Source organism: Equus asinus, chromosome 25, assembly GCF_041296235.1.
Source record: "Equus asinus isolate D_3611 breed Donkey chromosome 25, EquAss-T2T_v2, whole genome shotgun sequence".
Lineage (NCBI taxonomy): Eukaryota > Metazoa > Chordata > Mammalia > Perissodactyla > Equidae > Equus > Equus asinus.
The window spans coordinates 55,962,691-55,977,354 of NC_091814.1; the positions used below are offsets into that span (position 1 = coordinate 55,962,691).

At 58.2% G+C, this 14,664-nt stretch overlaps 1 protein-coding gene across 7 annotated transcripts in view; it reads right to left on the minus strand.

The window, feature by feature from the left end:
• The window catches only part of TMCC2 (transmembrane and coiled-coil domain family 2), a 35,449-nt gene continuing 20,785 nt past the window's right edge, over positions 1 to 14,664 (minus strand). For 5 of the 7 annotated variants that reach the window (XM_014829347.3, XM_014829364.3, XM_070497195.1 and 2 more), the window contains exons 4-6: positions 3,464 to 4,404; positions 1,994 to 2,129; positions 1 to 1,508 (exon numbers count right to left, since the gene is read on the minus strand). In XM_014829347.3, the coding sequence (XP_014684833.1) occupies positions 1,197 to 1,508; positions 1,994 to 2,129; positions 3,464 to 4,404 (1,389 nt within the window). In that variant the 3' untranslated portion in view covers positions 1 to 1,196. Of the gene's footprint in view, positions 1,509 to 1,993; positions 2,130 to 3,463; positions 4,405 to 11,249; positions 11,626 to 12,201; positions 12,416 to 14,664 lie in introns of those variants that run through there. The other 2 variants (XM_014829397.3, XM_044758068.2) reach the window with 2 other exon arrangements.

Sequence of the window (14,664 nt, forward strand, 5' to 3'; positions counted from 1 at the left end):
TAAAATTGAGAGGATATTTATTTCTCAGGAAGGTCCGCAACAGCTGGCAGGCACTGCCCTCCCCCTGCTCTGGGGGATTCTTCTCTCCTTTTCTGAGAAGACCCCTCTCTTCTTGGAAGTGCCCATGGGAGGCGGGGATGTGAACAGAAGCCATACACAACACTCCAGAGCCATAAAAAGAATAAAGCAACAAACAGCCTCCTCCACACAAACACACACACACAAAATAAATAGACGTATAAAAGAGAGGCTTTGCCCGCCCATCTTGGTCGAAGGGCCGCTCTGGGAGAGCAGGGCTGGGTGGCTTTGCCCCACTTCTCCCAGCCAGAGGCTAAATGGCGTGGAAGCGCCCGACAGCCAAGAATAAGCCCTGGCTTCAGAGAGAGGAGGGGGCGGGACCCTCCCTGGAGCTCAGTTGGGATAAGGTACAAAGGAACAAATAAATAAATAAATAGAACCCACTGCTCCCAGAGGCCTAAGGGCTTAGGCTGAGGCTGGGGCCCCTGGGGCCTGTTTCCCTGAAAAGAGCAGATCCAGTGACACGCAGAAAGAACAAGAGGGAAAACACGAGTCCAAAGCCCCAGCCGCTGGTCTCCAGAGCCTGCACCCTTCAGATCTCAGAAGGGCCCAGGCCAGAACGCCTCAAGCCAGCTCTGGAGGAAGGAGGGGTGGGCCGAGCTGCAATCTGGTCCAGCAGTACCTGAAGGCTGGGGAGCCCCTCCCTTCTCTTCCCTGCGCTTCATGGCCAGCAGAGCCCCCCTCACTCTCCTGCCTCCTTCCCGTGGCCACCTCTGGCAAGGGCTCTTTCCAAGGAAAGCTAAGGCGCGGCCCCTCTCCTGCTTCTGTTCTCATTGGCCTTCTGCCCCGCGGCATCGAGTCAGCTGGGAGAAGTCCCTGTGAGACCGTGAATAATCAAAGCAGTCCATCTTGGTGTCCTCCTCTGTTCCATTTTGCCACAGACATCCCCATCGCCTCTGGCCAGGACCACACACGAGGCTCCCTTCAGGCCAACAGGGAGAAGGCATCAGACAGAAGCAAGAACAGACAGGGGGCAGGAGCTGCTGGAATGGACACTGTGAGCAGGAGGCCAAACCGGACACACGAAGAAGTCCAAGGGAGTCGCGTCCCGGAGCCCTCCGGGAGACACGTGGCCAGCCGGGGCTGCGGAGAGCACAGGGCAGGGACAGGCTGGCCACTCAGCTGGGCAGCAGCACGTGCTCCAGGAGGTAGGTGAGGGAGTCCCAGTGCTTCCAGAGGAGGAGGAGGACAAGGACCAGGAGGGCGGTGCTGGTGATGCGAAGGCGTGTCTTCATGAGGGGCGTGATGAAGTTGGCGATGGTGGACACAAACACCAGCAGCACGGCCATGAGCGCCAGGATCACGTTGATGAACTTGCCCAGCAGCGCCCGCGCGTTGGCGTTCTCTACGCCCTCCAGCTGTACCACCTGCTGCTGCTGCTGCTGCAGCTCCAGCTTGGTGACCCGGGTCAGGCAGGACTCCACGGCCTCCTGCAGGGGCAGAGGGGTGGGTAAGACCCCCAGGCTGACTCCACCTGCCCCTCAGAGAGAGCGACAACGCACAGCTTGCCCCCTCCAAAGGCTGGGCAGGGTACAGGCTGGTCAGGTGCCGCTGGAGTCAGAGTCCTTTAGTTAGGACTCTTTGGGGAGGATGGTAGGAAACGGGAGTCTTGATTCATGTGGGAAGGGGAGGAGCGGGCTCAGTCCCAGCTTCCTCTTGAGGCAGTCTAGAGCCTGGAAGTTCCGATTAGTCACTGGCAAGGCCACCACCCAAGGGCTGGGGGCACGCACGGCTCTGGCCAGAGGGCGTGTTTGCACAGCGCACAGTCTGCCCCAGTCTTATCGCCCTCACGCTTGTGCCCATCTGCCCCGCCCACAGAACAGCCTGTGTCCCTCACCCCCACTTGGTGAACCCTCACCCTCCGGCTGCTGCCAGCTCTGCCGGCAGGTGGGCCCCGGCTCAGCCCTGGTCGTACCTGGATGTCCCGGGCCCTCTCGTAGGACTGGTACGCCACCTTCTCCTCCATGCTGGCCAGCTCCTGCTTCAGGTTGCTCATCTCGTTCTGGTGCAGCTCAGTCAGGTCATTGAGCTGCTCCTCCAGCCGCTCGTACCTGGCAGGAGGAGAAGGTGGGACCGGGCCTGGCTCCCCGAGCCGCCTCTCCCTCCCAGGGCCAACTTCATGCACTCTCAGCAGTGACTCAACCACCCCACGTGTTCAGCCCTGTTCCAATTTTCACGGCAATACTGAAAGCTACTATTTCCACAGCACTTCTCATGGGCAGGCACTGTGCTCAGCACTTGACGCTCATTATCTCACAGGACCCTCACCACAGCCCCATGAGATAAGGAGGTGTGTCATCCCCATTTTACAGATGAGACTGAGTCTAGAGACATTCAGGAACTTGCCTAAGATCACACAGCTCATGACCGAGGGGTCAGGGGTTGACTGACTTCAACCTGGGCCTTGAGCCCTGGGCTAAGATGCTTCCCTGGGTACCAGGGACACAGGGTTATGGAGACACAATCCCTGTTCTGAAGGCACAAAATATCAAGATAACTATTATGTTGCCAGAGTTAGTTTTCAGGCAGAGATCCGCCTCAATTTTCCAAACTTTCTTCATATATATAAAGAAGAAAAAGAAAAAGTGCTAACTAAGGAAAAAATCCCCAAGAATCCCAGGGAGCAGGTGCCAAAGGCCACGCAAGAGCCCAGAGCAGAAGAGCACAGCAGGCAGAGAGGGAGGACCAGAGATCCAGCTCTACTCCAGAGCAGAAGAGCAGAGCGGGCAGAGGGGGAGGACCAGAGATCCAGCTCCATCCCAGAGCAGAAGATCAGAGTGGGCAGAGGGGGAGGACCAGAGACTCCAGCTCCATCCCAGAGCAGAGGGGGAGGACCAGAGACTCCAGCTCCACCCCAGGCTGACTCTAGAGCTTTGAATGGATGTTCAAACTGACCATGCAGCTAGTTACATACTTGGACTTTACAGGTTTGGACTCATTTAATCTTCACAAATGCTATGAGTAGGGATTCCTGTTATTTGTGCTTCACAGATAAGGAAACAGGTCAACGAGCATTAAGTACTTGGTTCAAGGTAAATAGTGAATAGTGGTGCTGGGATTTGAACCCAGGTCACCTGGGTCCAGAGTCAGTGCCTTAACCAGAGTCTGCAGATGAGAGGCCATGCCACTGGTCCCCACCCCAGTTTCCCCTTCTGGATTCTGACCACATAACCATCAAGCAGGGATGCTCAAAGCTCCTGAGACAGGCAGGGCCTTCCTTCCATTGGTCCCACAGTCCTCTCTCCCAGATGCTCTGAGCAGTCTGGAGGGAGGCTTCTCAGGGCCTCACCGGCCCCTTCCCGCAGCCGGGACCCTTCCCCATGCTCCTCCACCTGCCTCCACACCGAGTCTACGACCTGGTGGCAGCGCGGGAGGCGGCACCCACCTGTAGCGCTCCTCCTGCAGGCACTGGGTCATGTAGGCGTAGTCCCTCTGCAGCTGAGCCTTCACGTCCTCCAGCGAGTCCTCCAGGTGGGACTGGCCCTCCTTGATCTCCCGCAGCTCTTCCAGCAGAGCGTCCAGGTTGCCAGAGGCCCCATACAGCGTGTTCGACTTGGGGCTCCCCAGCGCCCCGGCAGGCCCCGCCCCAGAGTTGCTGCCCGCCCCGGCCGAGCTGGCGCTGGCGCTGGAGCACTCGTCATCGCTGCCATACTTGGGGCTGGACACGAGCGTGGCGCTGCCGCTCAGCGCCCGGGCCGCCTCCTCGGGGGGCCCATCCTCCAGGGGGTCCTTCAGGTGGGCAATGTTGTCGGCGCTGCCAAACTTGTTGCGGATGAGGCTGGCGAACTCCCGGGGTTTGGACACCACGGCGGTGTGGGTGGCCTGCGAGAGGCCTGAGAGGCTGCCCTTGACGCCCTCCACCACGCCGCCCCCAAAGCCACTGATGCCCGCGCGCATGTTGGCGCCCACATCCTTCAGCCCCTGCTGCATGTCCCGCAGCACGTCCTTGGGCTGCCGCGAGGGCCCGTTCTGCTCGATCTCCTTCAGGCGCCGGCGGTAGTGCTCCAGCTTCTTGTGCAGCTGGGCGATGGTCTGGGCGGACTTCTGGTTCTTCTTCTCGAACACCTGCTTGATGCGCGACACCTGCTGCCTGTCGGCATTGTTGGCCAGCTTCAGGTACTCCGCCACGTTGTCATCCCGCGCCTCCTGCTCGATCTTGATCTGCTCCGTGATCTTCAGGATCTTCTGGTGCAGGTGGTCGATGGCGGCCTTGGTCCGCTGGGGGTCCGGGGCCCCGTCCGGCACATCCAGGCTGATGGGGCCATCAGTGTCACCATGGCTGGGGCCACCAGGGAGGCTCAGGGCCACAAGGTCTCCCTTGTCGACCTGGGGAAGAACGCAAGCAGAGGAAGCTGGGTAAAGCATGAACATGGGAGCGGACACAGCAGGATTCTCTCCTGTGTCCCTGGACACTCTGACTTGGTCTCTCTGCCTGGAAAACGGATGCAGGCTGGCTAGGGAACTTCAGGAAAAGTGTCCGAAAGCATGACAAGTGTCCCTTAGAGCTGCATTGGTAGAGGACTCTCACATCTGCTATCCACCCCATCCCACCACACCCCTAAAACACAGCCTAGGCAGATCTGCTCTCAGCAGAGCTACATGGTTGACTTCTCAGGGATGAGACAGGGTCCCTCTGGACACTGCCTCCCCATAAGGCTCCTGTCTTGCAAGGCCTCTCCCTCAGAGCTGACTGAAGCCTACACTTCGGCCCCGCGCAGCCGCAGGAAGCCCTGCCCTCCCACCCTGGCTTCCCTAGCACAATTCAGCAGGTCACCCACCCCCGCTCACACTCTCCCAGCCCCTCCGTTACCTTCCAGCTCTCTGGAGTCATCAGCAACCTCTTCCGCCTCATGATGGTGGGAGCACCCAGCCCTGCCCAGTCTCCCAGAACCAAGAGGAGCACACTGCCCCCCGCCCTGCTGGCCAGGTCCCCCAGGACTCAGTTCCAGAAGTGACCCACAGGCCAGGAGAAGCAGGGACCAGTCTGGGGGCCTGAGGGTACGAGCCACCCAGCTTGGAAGGGGGTGAATGCACAGGAAGGAGAGGACAGCCCCTTCCTCGCTGGCAGGCGGGCAGGCTGGCTTCCCGAGCACATGAGGGTGGCACAAAGGAAAGAGAAGAGAGACTGAGAAAGGATGGGGGGAGGGAGAGAAAGGAAGGAAAGGTCACAGAAAGATAGGAAAGATGGGAAATGCAGGGCAGATGAAAGCAGGCGGGCCAGGAGCCCCGCTCTGCCAGGGCCGGTCCCCCCAGCCTGCGGGAGGATCTCTGTCCACAGCTGAGTCCCAAGTGTCTTATCGTCATGCAACAACGGAAGCAGCAGGAAATGGCTCAACCCCACATATTTTTACACACAGCACACCCCACTGCGGCCGGGCCAGACCACTCACTCTCTATATGTATGGGCAGTGGGGGGGGGGGGTGAGGTGTATGTGGGGGAAAGGGTTAAAAACAAAGGCGGTGGCCCAGTCACATGCAGCGGAACCAGAAATGGCCCATGCCAATAACAGGCAGAAGTCACCGGGCTTGATTTCTGCCAAGGTGCAAAGTTACTAGAAAACATTATTCAAGGCAACAGCCCTGCCAAACTCAGGAGCCAGTGGAGGGAGGCTCCTCTGTGGGCTTCCTCTGGGGTCTTTCCAGGTCACGGCTCCCCGGGGATGCTGGGGACGCCGCCAATCCCTTCCTCATCACTCTTGAAATCAGGACTTTCCTCTAACATTTGCTTTGCGTCTCCCCTCTGTCCCCTAGTCCTCCCGTCAGGCGCTCATCCCTTCAGGACCCTGCTCCCCTGAATTCCTGACCTCGCGTACCCCAGAAGCCCAGCCACAGTCTCCCTTAAATGATCTGTCTCAAGGTCTAGTTGTCACATCAGTCTGACTTAAAACCCCGTCCTGCGGTTCAACGCCATCCTGGGCTGTTGCCTGCAGCGACGGCAAACAGCCTCTCTCAACTTTCCTGACCGGGAGGCCCCCTGAAAAACGAGGACAGTCATATCTGCCCTCAGGTCTTCAGTGAAGGTCCCACAAGCCAAGTCCAGCAGGCACTGAGCTCAGCGCAGGGCGTTCGGAAGGCGCTCACACAAGCTGTCGGGGCCTAGGCAGCACAGGTCTTTTTCGAAGGGGAAGAAAATGAAGTTTATTTAAGAGATTATACCAACAAATTTACTCAATATTGATACTACAATATAGATATTGAACCACACAAAATTAAGTTCTGTGTGCAACACGTGGCTTTTAACATTAAAGAGCTCGACCCTCTTCTAAGGCCACTATCCTTTCCAAAGAGGCTCAACTCTCCTTCCTTCTCTTCCACTCTCTTCGTAGGGGGAAGCAGGTCCAGAAAAGGACTTTCGGGTCTGGCTGCATCACTGCTGGATGCTCAGCGCTGGGTGGTTTGCATCTTCACAATGAGGACAGCATCTGCCCAGCGACTCAGAGGCCTGCGGGAGGAGCTAATGAGACACGGATGTGAAAAGCGCTGTGAAAAGCATTTTTAAAAAGTGCTTCAGGACGATGAGGGGCTGTAGAACAGCAAATTCCCGGCCCATCATGGCTCTGCCCTGGCCGCCTAGAGTCTTTCCGCCCGCGATTTGGCAGCTGTCTAGCTACAAATGGAAAAGCAGAGTGGAAGCTGGCTGTGAGATTCCCCACGAATGAGAGGAGAACAGATGCCCCGGGAACACCAGCTGGGGCTGATGGTGAGCTGGAGTGGCCCCATAGGGGTCCTGGCACCCTCGCCTGCTCCTCTTCTCTGCCCTGGGCTCAGACTCGAGCCCGGGGTCCTGCAGCAGGACACCGGCTCCCTCCTGCCCCTCCACTGAGGTTGACCACACGGGATCCTGCTGGCCATCCCCAGTCGCAGACAACCCACTTTGTTCTCCTCCCCGCAGAGGAGGGCGGGGAGTTCTCCACGCCTTCCCTCTCCAGACAAACACCCCATGGCAGCAGTGCCCCTCAGGACTTGGGAGGGGACAGGGGACCGAGGGAAAGAGAGCCAAGGAGGTGGCAGGCAGACAGGCAGAGGTGTGAAGAGGGCTGATGCTCAACAAGGGAAGGAAGACTAGAACATTAGAGGAGAAAGCTTTACGAGGGACGGGACAGGCAGAGCACGAGGAGGGAGCGATTTGCCAAAAGAGAAAACCGTAGCACTGAGACAGGGTACAGGCCAGCCAGGACAACAGGAAGGACACCGACTGTGGTCAGATGCCGATTCAGAACCCTGGCCCTGTCACTCACCAGCTGTGTGCTCTTGGATTCGTCATTAACTTTTCCGGAACTCAGCTTTCTCATCTAGAAAAGGGGTGCAATTCTACCTACCTCAAAGAGTTGGAGGAGGATGAAACGAGACGCCGTGAGTGAAGCCAACAATGTCAGTACAGTCTCAGAGCATACAGCAGGGGCTCAAAACAAATAAAAATACTTAACCCCCAAGAGGGACCACACCCACTAGGAGGGATCTAATTTTAAAAAGGAAAATAGCAAGTGTTGGCGAGGATGTGGAGAAATTAGAACCCTCAAACCTTGCTGGTGGGCATGTAAAATGGAGCAGCTGCTGTGGAAAACAGCTTGGGGGTTCCTCAAAAAGTTACACACAAAATTACCGTGTGACCCAGCAGTTCCACTCCTAGGTATATATACTCAAGAGAACTGAAAATGGGGATTCAAACAAATCCTTGTCCGCAGTTGTTCACAGCAGCGCTAGTCACAATAGCCAAAGGGTGGACACAACTCAAATGCCCACTGATCAGTGAATGGGTATACAAAATCGGTATATCCATGCAATGGCATATTATTCGGCCATAAAAGGAACGAAGTACCAATATATATAGGACATTACACTAAGTGAAAGAAACCAGACACAAAGGTCACATGCTGAATGATTCCATTTATAAGAAATGTCCAGAATGGTTAAATCCATAGAGACAGAAGGCAGATTAATGGTTGCCAGGGACTGGGGAAGGGAGAAATGGGGAGTGACTGCTTAATGGGTACGGATTTCCTGTGGGGGTGATGAAATGTCCTGGAGCTAGACAGAGGTGATGGTTGCACAACCTGGTATGGACGGCCAGGGTCCTCCAACCTGCTGGCCTGGGCTGCGGCTCCAGCCAACATCCTGTTACCGAGTGGGTCTGCAGGAGGGTGTCTGTGTCCTCCATCTCAGTCTCATTTTCAACAGAGCAGAAGCTCTTCCTAACTCCTCCCAACCCTTGTCCTGGGGCTGGACGACTGAAAAGGACAATACACATCACTCAACTCCTGGTTACTAGCGGGCAGCCAGAGCACGGCAGCGAGTGGGCCACACATGCACACTGCTCCTCTCCCGAAAGTGTCACAGAGCCCCACGTGGCCCAGGCCACCCAGCCCTCTGTCCATGCCCAGCCGCCAGCACCATGGCTCCTCACCCCACAGATGTCTGGCCTCAGGATTAGCCTCCATGCACAGGCTGGGCAATTCTGAGAAGAGGACTGTGGAGAGTGGCCAGGCTTCTTCCACAATTAGGGAGGCCGTGTGGTGCTCTCTGCTTAGGGTGCCCACCATCCAGGCCAAGGCCACAGACCTGGTTCTACACAGAGGCTGAGGTCCAGGAAGTGCTGATGAATGTTCTGGAAAAGCCAGAGCTGGGATGTTGTCTGAAGGGTCCGGGCCCACCTCTCCCTAGCCCTCGCCCTACTCCGGTGCTCACATACCTGGCAGCACCCCGCACACGGCCTCATAGCGTCACAGACTCTCCTCCCTGCCCCCTTTCAGCAGCTCTAAGCGAAGCTGGATTAGGCGCTCTGCCAGATTACAGAAGCTCCCAGCCCGGCTCCCGTGGCCTCCCACCTCCTCCGGGCCTGAGCTCACACCCTCGTGTTAATCTAGCCCCGGACACGTGATAACAAGTCCTCCTCTCACACACTAGCCCAGCAGCCTGGACGCCGAGGCTGGGGGCACACAGCAGACTGCGGGGTCAGGCTCACGGGAAGCCTGTGGGGAGGGAAGGGTACTGGTGATGTGAAACGTGAATTGTGGTTCTACTTCCTCAGCAACAGTACAAATACATCAATCATTCTTCAAGACGGACCATATCAACAGTGACCACCTGGAAGGAGCATGTGCTCCACACTTGTGCCTCCAGCTTCCCAAGAGGCTGCAGAGGGCTCCCAGCCTGAGTCCCCAGCCTCGGGCATGAGCAGCCCTTCCCAGATTTACCAAGTGCTCCTGTTAGGGTCCCCAGAGCAGGCTGACACAGAGGATGGGGCCGTCCCATCTTAACCATCTGCTTACGGGTTGGAAAGCCAACACTAAGGTCCTCTTAGACATACACACCAAAAAAAAGGAAGAAAAAGAGCTTTGGGGCTCCTACACTTCCCTTCAGGAGAGTAGGGCAGCCCCGTCACCCTGGGATCCCCCGGGCGGGGAACAATGGAGTCAGGTGTCAGCCCTGCCTTGTTGGTGGGTCGAGCTCCATGCAGCATGCTGCCCTGGGCAGGGCCTGGGCTGCCAGTGGCCAGGAGCCCAGCAGGTGAGCATGACAGGGGCTGTCACGACCAGGTGACTCAGCAGAGATGGTTCCATCTGCTGACTTCTGGCCCTATGACTCTGATTTGAGCATCCCTCTCGGGATGGAGAACCCTGAGATTCCCTTTTTCTCCTACTTCCCAGAGGGAAAAGGAGGTATGGAGAGGAACATTCATGGCTAGCTAAAGTCCTTCAGTCCAAAAAGGCAGTTTGACCTTATGGGGAAGCTGGGAGGGAGGGAACCTGACGTCTCCCACACCAATCTGATGTTCTAGCCAGAGCTGGGAAAATTATCCCAACCTTTGGTCCTGGAGTCAGGGGCAGCCGCCATTCTCCCAAAGCAGCAAGCACAGCCTGCTGGGCTGTTGTCTCCTTCTCTTCCTGGAGGGGACACATGGGAATATGGTTGCTCAGCCCCAGCTCTGGATGCACCAGCACAACTGACCCAGCACTCCAGGTGGGGAAAGGCCTGGGGGCGGGGAACGGGGGAGGCGCAGCCCACCCAGTGGTTCCTCTGGTGCCTGGGTGCCTAAGCGGCTTTTCTCCAGAGGGCAGGGAGGTGAATGCTTCCGGGTACACGTGGAGCAGCATGTGCATTCACCTGGGTCTGTTCAGGGGGTGGTGCAGGTGAAAAACCCCTGCAGCAAGGCCCCAGCCATCAACCAGGGGATCCGAGGGGCAGGCGCCCAAGGGACCTGCTCTCCCTGTAGTGCCCCTTTCCTGGTGGCAGGGCACACCATCCACGGCTCTACAAGGAATCTCATGCTGCTGCAAGGGACTTCAGGTGCAGGGGACAAACAGACGGGTAGACGCACCCCCTTCATGTTTGCACGTAGCACCTAAGATCTCAAGGCGGGGCAGAGGCTGCCCTCGGCCTCCTCCCACCCGACCCTAAGGGCTACTCCCCCTTCCTAGCACAGCCCCTCTCCTCTCAGCTGGCCCTGGCTTCCGGTCCTTTCTGTTAGGTCCCCCCCCTTGGTTCTGGTCAAAACCACACCCTCCCGGCAGTCACCTCATCCCCTGCCCTGCTGAGAACAATGCCTTCTTGTTCACACACATGTCCTGTACTCTCCTCTGCCTCCTCACACTGAGAGACCCCTGGGTGGGCCCCTGGAGCTGCCCTCCCACCTGGGGGCCTCTTCCCACCTTGGGGCCTCCCCTGTCTCCATCCTCTAAATTCTCCAAAAGCCCCATGTGCCCAACACTTTGCTCCTTCTGGACTCTTCTACTGTCCACCCGGGCTCAGGGCTCACTGGACCGTCACCTCCTCTCCCCCGTCACTGTTTCTCTGTGGACAGAAGCGACCACAACCAGGAGCACCCTTCCACTTAATTCCATATCAGCTCCTCTGGCCACAGGTGGAGGAATACATGGCCACTGGTTTCTGGAGGCATCCATGCCAGGGTTCACCTGTCCTCCTGGCACAAGTCCCCCTCACTCGACCCCAGGGTCCTCCCAGCACCGGTCAGCCTAAGGCTGGAGGTGTGGTGCTTACCTCCTCCACCCTTCTCCATCCACAGAGCTCTCTGTAATGGAGAGGTGAGGAGGCCACACCCCGAGAGACCAGAGGATAGCACAACCGGCCTGACAAACTGCAGAAATGGCTTTCTCCCATCCCACAGGCCCACTCCTGTCCCTGTCCCGTGAGCTTTTCTCCTTCTACCTCACCTGTGTGGGCAGTGTCTCCCAAAGCCGTGCTGGCGAAGGGGTGCCAGGGGCTCTGAGGCTCCAGCTTTCTGAGGGCTGTGCCAGGCCCCCGGGGTCACAGTCCCTGGGCAGCAGTGAGCTTGCCAAGGGGAGCCGGGGTCTGCGAGCAGGTGTGCCTGAGCTCCCAGGCTCGGCAGCCGCCATCTCCGGTCTGAAGCCTGGCCCAGGGATTAGGGACGGATTGCTCTGGGAGATTTTCCCCTCCCCTGGGCTCATGGGCTGCTCCTTCTGGGAGGGGAAAGGGAAGACACGGAGCGGGCAGACCACAGTCTGATGAGGTGCCCCCCAACCCTGCCCTGCCTGTCCCCAAGTCTAGCTGTTGCCACCATGGGTTCAGTGTGCATGAAGACACCCAGGTGTGACAGGGAGCAACTCCAGCCCGGGGCGAGGGGTGAGGGGGCACACGGGGACATGTGTGCCTGCATCGTTCACTCACCCAGATGGGTGCTCTGCCCCACCACACATGCCCAGGATGCCTCCCCCTCACAAACAGAAGCACAGTCCATCCACAACCTTCCTCAGCCTCAGAATGGAAGTGGGCCTCCTAGCCAGCCTCAGGATGGAGAGGAGCCCAAGCCAAAAGGGCCGGAGCCTGGCGGGAGTCCTTGCTGCTCACGGCACAGGCAGCTTGCCCGAGTCCTCTCCTCTCTCCCTGCTGCCCTTCCCGCTGGCTAAGGCACCATCACTTCCAAGGCAGCCTCCCTACTCCAGTTCCCGCCAGGAGGAATCAGACCGCAGCCAGCCTCACCTGGGGAATTCCTCTGCTCCGAGATCCTCTCCTAGAAATCCGCTCTCTGCTCTGGACACCACTGCAGCTACCTCTCCGCTAGCCTCTGCTTCCCATTTCCCGCTCTCCTCCCCCCAGGCCTGAGCAGGCAAAACACCCAGGACCAAACGTGGATGGCAAACTCACAGCGGTCTCCTCCTCCTTGGGCTTCATCTTGACGGTCCCAGCAGGAAATCCTGTGAGTGGCCAGCAGAGGGGGCCAGAAGTCCACAGTTGAGGAGATCAAGCTGTGAGGAGGGTGGTGGGGTGCCCAGCAGCGTTCAGGAGTCTACTAGGTCTCTCTAAGGGCAGCTTCCCACGGCAGAATCACCAAAGACGACACAGATCCTGTACCCACTTGAGCCTGGAGAGGGACTGAGGGCTTAAATACTGAGGGTCAACATGAATCATGCTGATGGGGCGGTCCCAAGTTCAAGGAGGTGCGAGGAGATAAGAAGAGGCCAGCGCTATCTCTGGGGCCTGACACCGGCCTGTAGCGAAAACACCAGGAGCCGAAGTCCCACACCTGGGGCTCTGGCTCCGAAAACCTTACAAACATTTGTGGTGGCCAATGACTCGGGGTTTGGAGCCCAGCCAAAGCACATTACACAGGTCCCAGTTTCTGGGGCAGCTCTGACGTGCAGTCAGAGACATGTGGGGTCAGGGAAGGCTTCGGCAGCTCCATACGTCTGCAAATGATCTCCCCCTACAGTCCTCAGTTCTGACTTGATGTTTTGGTACCGCTCTTCTTGTGTAATGGTTCTGTGCACACAGGCCTCAGGTCTTACTGCCCCCGGGGAAGTAGGGCTCAGATCTTAAAGGCATTCAGCCGCTTCCCTGCACCTAGCATGAGCCTGACCCTCCCTCAACATTCCTGTCTGTAAAATGACCCAACGACCATCTCATTGAGCTGCAACGAAAGACGGTCCAGCTACTGCAGTTCTGTCCCAGGCAGCAATGGAGACAGCTTGGTCTTCTCACACTCAAGACACCCCTCCCCTGCCCCTCATTTCTAGGCTCCACCAAGCCAAGATTTGCAACCTTTCCTTACCAGCTAAAAAGGAGGAGAAGGGAAAGGAGAAGGCAGTGGCAGCAGGAGACTAGAGGGAGGGGGCTGGGTAAGCTGAGCCCTGGGTTTCTCTCTGCATGAGGGATCTCTCCCCAGGCTGCCTGGGATCATGAAGGCTCAGAAGTACCAGAAAGAAGGTCCTGCAAGGCCACACAGCACCACCACAGACCCTGAGGAGAGTCGCCCTACATGGCATCTGGCATCTCCCTAAGGGGAGGGCTCAGCCCCTCCAGGGACAACTTGCCCAGCAGCACAGTAACGGAGCAGCGGAGAAGGGAGGTGGAGCTCAGGGGAGAACCAACAGTCTGCTAAGAGGGACGAGGGAGTGTCTGCCAGCAGAACGGAGAGCCCTTTTCCTCCAGAGTCTGCTCCCAAATCTCCCAAGGACACAGGGCTTCCTGTGTAGGGGTGGGGAACAGAGCCCGAGGCATCCTGACATGGTGGGAAAGGGACTTCAGCTCTGGGCTTGGGTCTCAGTTCTGTTGTTGCTATGAGACCCTGGTCGAGTCAGCAGAGGCTCTGAGACTCAGCGTCCGTGACTGCAATGGGAGGAATGTGTGATGAGTGAGGGCTGGGAGAGCCCTGGTAGAAGGCAGGCGGGTTTGTCGCAGGCAGACGTGCCAAGGCCGGCTCGTGGGCGCTGGAGAAGCCTGCCAGTGGCGCGGCGCGGGCCTGGCGTCAGAAGGCCGCTGTAAATTCTCACCCTGCCACTCGCTAGCGCAGCAGCCTCGACAGGCCCTGCCCATGGGCTTCACAACCACCAGAGGAGGCAGCAGCACCCACAGAGCAGCCTGGAGGAGGAGGCCGTGGGAGCGAGGCCGGTGGCCTCAGGGGCGCAGGAGGGGTGAAGAAGCTGAGCCCTGGAGACCCTCTGCAGCAGAGTCTCGGTTTTCCCAGCTGCAAAAGGGTCCATATGATCATTATCCCCCAGGGCTGCAGTGGAGATAAAACGGGAACATGAGTGAAAACGCCTGACATGTAGATTTTACAGAAAAAGATGACTAGTCCTCAGGCTCCCTCACCACATGTGCAGGTGCACACACACTATAGTCATTCTAGAAGGTACCTGGAAGACTTTGCTGGAACAGAAAAAGCCAGGAAAGCAGCGGCCACAGGAGCAAAGTTGAAAGAGTGGCAGTGGACATGGGCAGAGCCGCATGGGCACTGAGGCAAAGGACGCGAGCCACAGGGCAACTTTCCTGTTGCAAAGAGAAAGCGCTGCTGGGCCGGTGCCACGGCGTGTGCTCCCTGCTAAGTCTGGCCGGCTGGCCCTCTCTGGCGCGGCAGAGACGCAGGCCCCGCCAGCCACCAGGGTGGGCGTCGCCATCGATTCGCAGGCTACGGTGGGTGCGCAGTGCCAGGGGGCTCTGGCCTCACTCTTTCCAGTTTTCCAGGGTGGCCTGAACCCAGGGGCAACGGACAGGCTCCCGTTGTCCCGGAAGGCAACACTGCAAGGACGCCCAGGCCCCAGCGCGAGGCTAACCTCTGCACGTACAGCGGCGCTCGGCCCCTCTCTCACTGGGCCTGCCTGGTTTGGTTTT